The 12,266-nt window shown below is 39.1% G+C and overlaps 1 protein-coding gene across 1 annotated transcript in view; it reads left to right on the top strand.

Annotated features, from left to right (window-relative positions):
- Positions 1 to 12,266, top strand: part of Anp32a (acidic nuclear phosphoprotein 32 family member A) — an 81,611-nt gene that overhangs the window by 26,538 nt on the left and 42,807 nt on the right. Inside the window, exon 3 of the mRNA XM_087198914.1 lies at positions 1,428 to 1,559. Within this exon, the coding sequence (XP_087055040.1) occupies positions 1,428 to 1,559 (132 nt within the window). The remainder of the gene's footprint in view (positions 1 to 1,427; positions 1,560 to 12,266) is intronic.

Raw genomic sequence — 12,266 nt, 5'->3', positions numbered from 1 at the left:
TTCACTCTCTTTTATTTACCCTCTTCTCTTCCCATTCCCTTCATCTCTTAATCCCCTTCCCATATGAGAAAGAGCTCTTTCCTTTCTTACTTTATCTTGCTCTTTTTTGGGGGGGGGTTCTTATATAAGAGAAATCATATAATATTTAAATTTGTGTGTCTGATTTATTTCACTTAACATTATGGTCTCAAGGTACATCCATTTCCCTACAAATGACATTAGTTTATCCTTCTGTATAGCAGAGTAGTACTCCATGTGTATAAATACATTTTCTTTATCCATTCATCTGCTGATTCATATAGAGGCCACTTTCAAAATTTAGCTATTATAAATTATGCTGCTATAAACATTCATGGATCACTGTAATATGATGACTTTAACTCTTTCAGGAAGATACCTGTAAGGGGACTAGCTGGGTCAAGTGGAATTTCTAGTTTTAGCTTTTTGAGGACTTTCCATTCTGGCTGTATCAGTTTACATTCCCACCAACAGGGGAGAAGGGTTACTCTTTTTCCATAGCCTTGCCAGCGTTTGTTATTATTTGATTTTTCTGATGATGGCCATTCTTCCTGGAGTAAGATGAATCTCGGTGTGATTTTAATTTGCATTTCTCTAATCCCAGTGATGACAACTGTTCTTCATAAATTTATTAGCCATTTGTACTTTTGAGAAATATCTATTCATTTGACTTGTCTATTTTTTTATTGGGTATTTTGTTTTGGGGGAATTTAATTTTTAAAAACTCTTTATGGATTCTAGATATTAGTCCTCTGTCTGAGGAATAGCAGCAAAATTTTTTTCCTGTATGGTAAGTTGTCTCTTCACTTTGTTCAGTGTTTCCTTTGCTGTGCAGAAGCTTTTTAGTTTGATACAAACTCATTTGTTGATTCTTGGTACTATTTTTTGTTAATATCATTCTTTTTTGATTATGACAGCTTTGTAGTACATTTTGAAGTCAGGTAATGTGATGCATAAAGTTTTACTGTTCTTTTTGCTTAAGATGATTTTGGCTATTTGGGCCCTTTTTTTTCTTGTTCTGTAAAGATTGTCATTGGTATTTTGATGGGCTTTGCATTTAGTCTATAGATTGCTTTGAGTAGTATGATCTTTGTAAACAACATTAATTCTTCCAATCCATGAATATGAATTTCAAAATATTTTTATGTCATTTAATTTCTTTCATCAAAATTTTATAATTTTCATTTAGAGGTCTTTTGCTTACTTGGTTAAATTTATTTTTAGGTTTTTATTTTGTATGTATTGTGAATGGGGTCTTTTTCATGATTCTTTCTCAGCAATCTCATTCGTGATATGAACATTTTCACCGACTTTTGTATGCCATCTTATTCACTTTTATTGTTGCTGGGACATAATACCCAATACCTGTAACTTACTGGAAGAAAGGTTTATTTTGGCTTGTGTTTCAGTCCTTAGTTGGCAACTCCAAAGAAAAAACAGAAGGGCACAGGGGCTGGCAGAGGAAAAGCTGCTCACCTGAAGAAGGACAGGAAGCAGAGGGAGTAAAGGGAGGAGCTGGGCAGAGAGAGAAATCCACCCAGGTAATGCCCCAGTAACCTTCCTCTTCCAACCAGACCCATCTCCTAACAGCAAGTCAGCTATAAACCCTCATAAACAATCACCTTCCAAAGATCCCACCTCAGAGTACATGAGGCTTTTGGGGGACATCTAGGGAGAAAACATGGCAGACTCTGATACCCCATGGTGGGCTGCCTTTCAGTATCCCTTACCTCATTCAGCCTTGGACATCCCTGCCAGGACTGACCACAGTGGGGCTGGGGAGTGCTTTTCCTCACCCTGCCTAGCCTCTGATTCATTGTTCTAACTCACGTAGGTTAACTTCACTCCCACATCTCCATCATGTGGCATGTTTTTATTGGCCATTTATACACCTTCTTTTGTCAAATGTCTACTTGATGCTCTTTATGATTTGTAGGAGTTCTTCGTATATTCTAGAGCCACATTCTTTTTAAAGCTGGGTATGGTACTGCATGTCTGTAATCGCACCTACTTATTAAGCTAAGGCAGGGGGATCAAAAGTTCAAGGCCAACATGGACAACTTAGTAAGACTCTGTTTCAACATAAAAAATAAAAAAGACTAAGAGTATCATCAATTCAATCTCTAGTATTACAAGAGAAAAAAATTAAAATGTTTTCATTCAATCTCTAGTGCTGGGGAGAATGTTTTCAATCACATGGTATAGCTTCTATTATCTTAATGGTATGGGTGAACAGATACTTCTACTCTTTATGAGTTTTAAATTTTATGCTTAGTGTTGTGCCCCATCTGAAATTTCTGCCTATCCCAAATTCCGGAAAATATTCTCCTATGCTTTTTAAAGAGCTTTAAAGTTTTAGATTTTATGTTTAGGTATATTATTCATCTTATATTAATTTTTTGTATATTGATGGACAGAATTTATGTTATTTTCCCCAGACAGATATATAATTCTCCAACACTGTTGAAAAAGATATTCATTTGCAGGCCAGGATTTAGCTCAATGGTACCATGCCTGCCTCGCAAGCACAAGGTCCTGAGTTTGTTCCCCAGTACTGCAAAAAAAAAAAAAAAAAAAAAAATCATTTCCTAATGAAAGACTTTGAATCTTTTGTCAAAAATCAAGTACCGGGCTGGGTTGTAGCTCAATGGTGCCTTCCCTGCCTGGCAAGCACAAGGCCCTGAGTTCAATCCCTGGTTCCACACATACACATACAAAAAATCAAGTACCATATAACAGAGCTTTATACATGGAATCTATACTATTTCATTGATCTGTAGTTTGCCAATACACCAATACTTTACCCCACTGTACTTGATTACTATAGCCTTATAATCCAATGGTATAAGTTCTCCAACTTTGTTCTTCTTTTTAAAGATTGTATTTGCCCTACCCTTTGAATTTCAATATAAAGTTTAGAATTAGTTTGTTGATTCACTGCAAAAAAAAATGTTCTTGGTATTTGAATGAGATTATGTTGAATTGATAGACTAAATTGAAGGAAAATGCTGCCTTAAAATATCAAGTTTTCTATTTCATCAACATTATTTATCTCCATTCATTTAAATCTTTGCTAAATTATCTTATAATAATTTATAGTTTCAGTATAAGTGTCTTGCAGATCTTTCATCAAGTTTATTCTCAAATAGTTTGTGTTGTTGAGCTTAACCTGGTGGTGCACACCTGTAATCCCAGCATTCTGAGAGCTGAGGTAGGAACATCACAAGTTTGAGGCCAGTGTGAGCAACCTAATGACTTAGGAAGATGTTGTCTCAACATAAAAAATTAAAACAGGCTGGAGTATAGCTCAATGAAAAGGCCCTGGGTTCAATCCCCGGTGCTGTTAAAAAAAGGGAGGGGGGGGCGGGGGTGTAGGGGAAATGTGTTTTTTTTTGGTACCAGGGATTGAACTCAGGACCTTGTGCTTATGAGGCAGGCAGTGGCACCACTGAGCTAAATCCCCAGCCCACAGCTACAATATAAATAAATAAATAAATAAGTTCAGAGACAACAGCAGAAAAGGGGAAAATATAGAATAAAATGAAAAATATTTTTTAATTTAAGAAAGACAAAAACAAAACAAACAGGAGGAAAATTAAAATGAAAAAGAAAGAAATAAAAAGGAGAAAAGTAAAATTAAAACCAACCAACAAAAAAACAAAACAAATAAATGAGAACATAAACATTGCTTTCCCACCAAGGTACCTGAATGTGGGGGCAAGGGTGGGTGACCATAATGCATGCCAGTTGAGGATGGTGATATACCCTGTGAATCCCAGCACTCTGGGAGGCTGTGGCAGGGGATCACAAGTTTGAGTCCAACCTGAGTTATAAGCAAGACCTCATCTCAAAAATCCAAAACCAAACCAAACCAAAGAGGACAGAGCAAAGGCTAGGGGTATTCATCCCCTGCCTGGTGATTAGCAGAAGTGGTTTGTGGGCTGAAGTGAGCTGGGCTTCTTCTCAGCAGCTTTACACACTGGGACAAGGTAGAGCAGAAGGTGATGCTCACTGCTCAGATTCTCTCTGGGGGGTTTTGGGCTGCAGGCTCCAAGGGTGGAGCAAACGCCAGAGCTGTGACTGTCCCCAGAGGCCTCTGGAGGGAGAGGCAACTGAGCAGCCCAGAGCTGTGTGTAACAGCGGGACCCACAGGCTCTAAGCTCACCCGACACCATGGCAGGTTCCCCAAACAGCAGATTTTAAAGGGAGGTGCTGTATGCTCCCTTCCCAGCAGTCCACGGTTTCACTGCATAGAATTCTCACTGGGTTTGTGGCTGTTTCTTCTCTAGGCAAAGCTCTTGTGAGGGAACCCCCACTAAGCCATGCTGTGAAATGGCCTGGGGCCCTGGAGATTGGAAAATGCAGAGGTTTTCAGAACAGCAAGCTCAGATGGTAGGGTCTTTCTCAAGAGAGCTCCCAGTTCCAGCACCTGGTGAACACACCAGGTATGCAGATAGGTCCTCTGCAAACCAGCTCACCATGCAGAGCCAGGTCTTCTCCTTCAGACACTGTGTGTCAGGCTCCAGATTTTGAACTAGTGGAGCTCACTGGGGCCCCCTCTTCTGCAGCTCTACAATCACTTCTGCCATGTTCCCCTCCTGTGCCAACTGGGAGCCATTTCCCTTATTGTTCTATTATGCAAGATCTCTGACTCTCTACTGTTGGTTTCCACTTCTCCCAGCACCACCCACCTCAACTTGCAGCTGCACACCTGTTGCTTTGCTTCTGTCTTGGTGAGAATCAGGCATGTGATGGGTACCCCTGATCTGCCATCCTGAATCTCCTAAGTTGTAAACTGTATTCTTCACTAGATTAAGAAAACTCTCAGCCATTATCCTTCAAACATTGCTGTGTCCTAATGCTCTCCTCTCCTCCTGGAACACTGATTATATGTATGTTAAACTTCTGGCCTTATCTCTGTCTTACTTTGCTCTTTTGCTTTTCCACTTTCTTCTGTTCTGTGTTCAATTTAAATATTTTCCTTTTTATTAGTCCATGTTTACAGTACGTAATGTGTACATCCCTTGTGGGGAGTTGACACACATACATAGCACATCTAATTCCTTTTTTCACCACCCTTCCCTCCCTTCCTTCCCCTTTCCATCCCTTGATCCCCTTCCCCTCTGAGAAGAGCTATCTCCCTTCTTCCTATTACATGTCTTTTAATGTTGCTCTCTATTTATACTAAGAAACCACATGATGTTTAAGCTTGTGTCTGATTTATTTCACTTAACATTATGATCTCAAGGTGCATCCATTTTCCTACAAATAATTCAGGTTTATCTTTCTTTATGACAGAGTAATACTCCATTGTTTATAAATACCACATTTTCTTTATCCATTTATCTATTGATGGACATATAGGTCATTTCCAAGATTTAGCTATTATGAATTGTGCTGCTACAAACATGGGTATGTATGGATCATTACATCTTTAAGTCTTTTGGGAAGATACCTACAAAGGGAATAGCTGGATCAAATGGAATTTCTTGTGTAGTTTTTTTTTTGGTACCAGGGATCGAACTTGGGACCTTGCGCTTGCGAGGCAGGTGGCGGAACCACTGAGCTAAATCCCCGGCCCATCTTGTTTAGTATTTTTAGGATTCACCACACTGATTTCCATAGTAGTTGCGCTAGTTTACATTCCCAACAAGGTAGAAGGGTTCCTTTTCCCTACAGCCTCACCGGCATTTGTTATTATTTGATTTCTTCATGATAGACATTCTTTCTGGGGTAAGATTAAATCTCAGTGGTCTTAATTTACATTTCTCTAGTGGCCAATGATGTTGAGCATTTCTTCATGTATTTATTAGCCATTTTTACTTCTTCTGTGAAGTGTTTCTTCATTTCATTTGCCTTTTTGGGGGGAGGGGTACTGGGGATCAAACTCAGGACCTTGCTCTTATAAGGCAGGCAGCTGTACCACTGAGATAATCCCCAGCCCTCACTTGCCTATTTTTGGACTGAGTCTTTTATTTTGGAGAGTCTGATTTTTTGAGTTCTTCATATATTCTAGATATTAGTCTTTTTTTTTTTTTTTGGTACCAGGGATCAAACTCAGGTCCTTGTGCTTGCGCAGCAGGCAGCGAAACCACTGAGCTAAATCCCCGGCCCAATATTAGTCTTTTGAGGAATAACTGGCAATTTTTTTTCCAATTTAAATATTTTCTATGACTATCTTTGAATCTAGACTGGTACTATACAGTTCAATACTTCTTAATTTCAGATATTTCAATCCAGACTGTCCATTTGATTCCTATTTCATAGATCAAATTCCCTGCTTGAAGTACTCCATTTTTCATCCTTTTTGTATAATTTTAAAAATATACTACTTATAGTTATTCTGAAGTCCTTGTCAGTTTGTTCAATATCTAGATCATCTCTGGGTCTGCTTGATTCACTGTTTTGTCTAATGGTGATGGGGTTTCTTGTTTGTTTGCTTGATTTCTCTTTTCATGCATTCTTTCCTTTTTGTCTTCCAGAGATAGTGGATAATACAGTGAAGGGGCTCTAAATTATGTTCCTCTGAGTGTTCAATCTTGTTTTGGTGGTGTCTGTCTAAATTAATCTTTTGCTCCTATTTTGTAACACTAGTAGCTCATGGTCCTTAATTCTAGGTGGCCTTCCTGGAGTGGTCTTGAAGTTTCAAGGCATTCATGAGGACTTATACGAACAAAAGGTATAATTTTTAAACAAATACCATGAATGTTTGAATAAAACTTAAATTTTTATTACAGAAAAACACACATTGCCATTAATCCCATCAAAACCCTCCCCCTTGCTTCAAACACGCTTATTCCATCATTCTTGCCATTTCCTGAAACAATTCTGGAAGTATGTTTTTGTGGCTGCCTTGATATTCTGAATCAACTCAAATTTTTATGGCAATGTCTGCCCCACAGAAATATTTAAGTGTGTTCTCATCCACCTTATTCACTGGATTGATTGTGAGACTTCTGGCTCTTTCCTAAAGTAAAAATGACCATGAAATGTAAACATTCTTTATCAACTGAAGACAATGAGGCAGTTGAGACAGCACAACTAAAGACACTCATGAGAGAGGACTTCCAGAACTGCTTCAGAAAATGGCAAGGACAGTGGGACAAGTTTGTTCAAAGGAAGGGGAAATACTTTGAGGATTAGTGGCAATGTGTCTTTTATTGTAATTTAAAGAATCCCATAAGTATTCACTGTATTTTTAGATCATTCACCATACACTAGGCTAGGCCTAAACTTTTGTGTAGCCTGATTATTGCGCACCTTTAGCTCTCTGCCTAGCTCTCTGCCTTCCAGAACTGTTCTCTGCCAGACTTCCTGTGGTCTTTCTCTCATATACAGATCTTATCAGTGGACCAAATACCTGGGAGATATTTTTATGCAACTTTTGAGGGGTCTTTCTCTGCAGCTCCTCTCTCTAAGTGAGCTTGTTTCCAACCCCGGCTTTTAGAAGACCTGAGTTTTGCTCTGCCTGGAGCCCCTGCTGGTCTCTCTGAGGCTCTGCCCCTCTGTGCCAGGAAACAGTGAGGCTGCCTTCGTGTGTTACCTTCCCTGAAGGACAATAATCTTGCCGTGGTTGCCTGCAAATTGTCATTTTCCATGTTGTCTTTTATTGTTGTTTACATCAGAAAAGTGAATGCCATGCCAACTACTTACTCGATTGTGACTACAAGGGCAAGTCAATATATTTATTTTTCTAAAAGGAATAAATTTAAGAAACTACTGTTTTTCTTGTCTCTAGTTGTAGTGAAAGGCTAAACATAAAGATATTCCTACATATACTTCTGCTAAAATTCAGACTGCAAATTGAAAGTCCTCTATTTTTGTAAAGTTGCTTTTATTTTCATGCTTTCTGTAGAACAATCAATAGCTTACTGAAACATACTCAGCCTAATCTTTGCTAAATTTCCTATTATAACAAGAATAAAACTTAAATATTCCCCTATTGGTGTTCGTATTAATAGGCCATTTCAGAAAAAAGTTTACTAGGTCAAAGAACATGGAAGTGTAAACAATCAAATATTCTTCAAATGGTAAGTAAGAATGAACTAGATCAGCTTTGTCATACCATTCCTTCTTGCTTTTTGAAGAACACAAAAACTAAAGGAATAAAAGCTATTCACCTTCACTAAAACTGGCCTGCCCACAAAATTAGTTTAGAGTTAGGGAGCTCTATAATTCTCATTTTTCCTACAAACTGCCTTTAAAACAATTCAAATCCTGTGTAGGAGCCTAAAATAAAAGACAAGACAGTTCCTGGTTAGGAGCCTAAAATAAAACATTTATAGTAGAAAAACTTGTTGTTATGGTCATAGAAACCAGCATTTATTTTTGTTTCCCTCACGTTAGGAAGAAAACAAAGAAGAAATCGCTTAGCAATCCCTGTTTCCCCAATACCCTATCGCTGCTCATTTGACATTGAAGATTAAAGTTATTTAAAAGTTTTCAAGGTGATGTGTGTGTGTGTGTGTGTATGTCCGCGTGTGCCTGTGAGCACGCATGCGCACGTGCAGTGCTGGGGATCTACAAGGCACTTTTAAAAACAGGGTGCCAGGGCCGGGGACTTAGCTCAGTGGTTTTGCTGCCTGCTGCGCAAGTGTGAGGACCCGAGTTCAATCCCTGGTACCAAAAACAAAACAAAACAGGGTGCCTACTATATCCAAAACATTTATTAAGTCATTAACTATGCATTGAACATTTATTGTTCAAATAAAGAAAGGGTAATAAAAATAAATCACACATTGTTCTTATATTCAAGGATTTAATTTTGTGGGAGGGGTAAATATAGTGAGTGGAAGGAAGTGGCCACTTGCTACACTTTATAGTGTTATGAAAGTTCAAAGAGAGGAAAGATCTTATTGTCTTTGTGATAGCATGGATCTTAAAGGCTGTAAGGAGACAGTTGCATCAAATTTGGTATGAAACTTTAGGTAGGATTTTGATAAGCAGAGTGTACAAGGTAGAAGAATCACATAGTAAAAGAGAAAAGGAACTAGGGGACAAGCCACTTTCTGGGGCCCCTGCTGTCTCTCTTAGACAGAAGCTATCTTTCTCTCAATAAATTCTTCCTACTCTTAACCTCTGTTCCTAAAATTCATTCTTTGATTTTAGAGAACACGAACTCTGTGTATTGGACATCTAGCAGGTTGGGAGTTATAATATGTCCCTTATATTATTCAGAGGTCCACATATCATCCCCACATCATACACGTGTATCAGGAGGAGCTTCAGCTGTTCTTTTCAGAGGTGCTCCAGTCATCACTGTCACCAAGGATGGCTGGTGTTCTCTTTTGAGGAGTTCTGGTCTTCACCTTCACCTTGAGCTTCCTCTCCTGGTTTCTGGTGCAGATTCTTCAGCATCCAGCATGGGCCCTGTCCCCTGATGCAGACTCATAGAGGACACTGCCCTGGGCCCCAGGTCTTTGACCAGAACCTTTAGATCTCTAGCGTGGGCAGAGTTTTTGTACTCTTCTACATCTGACTCTGAGGAAGGCCATTGTGAGCCAGTCTTGGACATTTCTGCATTCTGCATTAAATCTGATTCAGAGCATGAGCGGTCTTTTGAGATTTGCCCCAGCTTTACAAGCTCTCATAAACACTGACTAATACAGGTATATTCTCCAAGGCATCTTATTTGTTGTTTCCCCAGATAGCCTCACTTACCTAACATCTTTCCAGACTATGCTCCTAAACGGTCAGTAGAAAGAAAATATGGTATATATGTACAAAAATAGTACACAACCTTAAAAAGATAAGAAATTTTACCATTTGCAACAATATAGATGAACCTAGAAGACATTATGCTAAGTGGAATATGCCAGGCACAGAAAGGCAAGTACCATATGATTATAATTATATGTGGAATCTAAAAAAAGAATGGTGGTTACCAAAGTCTGGGAGAAAGGAACAGATAGGGAAGGAAGAGATGTTGATCAAAAGGCACAGAATTTCAGTCAGATAGGACTGACTAAGCTTTAATGATCTATTGCATACAATGATGACTACAAGAAAGAATATATTGTATGTTTTAATATTATTATTAAAAGAGTAAACTTTAAATATTTTCACTACATAAAATGATAAATATGTGAAGTGAATAATTGGTTAATTAGCTTGGCTTAATCTTTCCACAATGTATACAGATATCAAAATATCCCATTGTATACCATAAATTACACAATTACTATTCATCAATTAAAGATAAAAATTTACAAAAGGAATTACTTTGGAAAAAGAAAGAAAGAAAAGAAACTAGAATAACAGAAGTTCAATGTGCCCAGAAATTAGAAATGACAGTGGGAAGGCAGGGTCTTAGTCTGTCTTCTGTGACTGTAACAACTCACTCGAGACCAGGTAATACATAAGGAAGTCTTCTGAGCTCACATTCTGGACAGTGGGAAGGCCAGAGCAGCAACTGCTTGGGGTGTGTGCGAGGGCCCTCTTGCTGCATCAGGACACGGCAGTGGACAATGCACAGCTAGATGGAGTATGTGGGGGGGCTGGGCTTCTCTTTTGCTTTTATAAAGCCATTAATCCTAGATTGGCCCTCAAAGCTTTTTGAAATGCTACTGGTGAAAAAAGACCAGATTCTATTGATATGAGGAAACCTGGACCTGGAGGGGACACTCTGGAGAGGGTAGTAAAAGGGGACTGAAAGGAGGAAAGGTCATTGGAAAATTAGAAGATGAGGTGACCATTTGGCTCTGGGAGGTCACTGAGGGCAAGTCCAGTAGTGCAGTTAAAATCAGGGGAGTCAGGAGGAGGAGAGAGGTTTGGTGGCAGCAGCAGAGCAGGCAGAGGCTGCACGGAAGGTTATGACTGTCTGGGAACTGTTGTGTGGATGTCCTCTGAGCGTCTGAAGTGTCAGCCTGGGGCTAGGAAGGAGGACTCATTTATTGATGAGACAATAGACATTTACTTTATACCTACTATGAGGCAAGCATGAACTTTGGGGAAAGAGATAAATTTGCATGTCATTTCTGGAGACTCCTTTTAACTCTCTTTCTTCATTATGTGTTACTTTGTATCATTTTTACTGGATTATAGTTTATGCTTTTCTTTCTTTTTTTTTTTTGTACCGAAGATCGAACTCGGGACCTTGAGCTTGCAAGGCAGGTGCTGGAACCACTGAGCTAAATCCCCAGCCCAGTTTATGTTTTTTGATGCTTTTATACCTGCAATTCAAAGATGCATCACAAGTACCACAATATTCAAATTTATAACTGACCTATAAAATCATAAATGGATAGACAACTAAGACTGAAAAAACTTTTTATTATTGTACTAGCACAGGCTACAGTAACAAACAGACCTAAACATGTAAAGGAGCAGCACCATTAAAGTTTGTCTTGGACTGTTTATCCTTTTTGGGGGGGGGTATCAGGACTTGAACTCAGGACCTTGTGCTTGCCAGGCAGTCGCTACTGAGCTACATCCCCAGCCCTTGAATTGTTTATCTTTGAGGGGCAGGTAGACGAGTTGGTAGCATCTCTCCTAAAGGAGGGACACAAGCTGAAGTCTACCTCATGAACACACATCTATTTTTGTGATTGTTTTGTTTTGTTGGTTTTTTGAGACAGGGACTCGCTATGTACCCCAAGCTGGCCTCAAACTCAGTGGTATTCCTGCCTCAGCCTCTCAAGTGCTGGGATTACAGGCCCGGCTGAACACACGCTTTCTAAGATCATTCTGTCTCATGCACTGGTGATTTCAGGCCTTGAAGTGGCAACACCCCTTCCCCTCCTGTACTAGCTAGCCCCAATCACATGGCCCCATCTAGCTACGAGGGCAGCTGGAAAGTACATATGAACTGTGTTCAGGAAAACAAGGAAATTGATTTTGTTGAACAGTTAGCAGTCTTATGTAAATTGTATTAAAGTCATCTGTGATAGCAGTTACATTCTAATAAATAAAACAGGTGGTTATGAAGAACATCTTGTATTATCAGTGAGCAGAATCATTAATGCTGCTTCTCAGGAGAAGTTATTGGCATCTAGAAAAGACTTCTATCCATGTAACAGTTACACTCTGCTTTCATGGAGAACCACTGAATTCCTTTAAGAATGTTTAGAGGCCTTACAAGGATATCATTTGCTTTTTCCACCTGAAAAGTAATCTAAGTGAACTGACCTGCAATGATGGACGAGAGGAAAATACTCCAATATTAATAGTTTGCTATAAGCATGGCCTTGTTGACTTCCTCTTTGTCCCCAAGAATGTGGACCCCTTGGTGAGTCTGTGGTTTCTACATT

This window comes from Heterocephalus glaber, unplaced genomic scaffold, assembly GCF_053883595.1.
Source record: "Heterocephalus glaber isolate CG9 unplaced genomic scaffold, H.glaber_assembly_v1.0 deba00001689, whole genome shotgun sequence".
Classification (NCBI taxonomy): domain Eukaryota; kingdom Metazoa; phylum Chordata; class Mammalia; order Rodentia; family Bathyergidae; genus Heterocephalus; species Heterocephalus glaber.
Note: the sequence above shows the minus strand (reverse complement) of the source record. Positions and strands in the feature narration are given on the sequence as shown.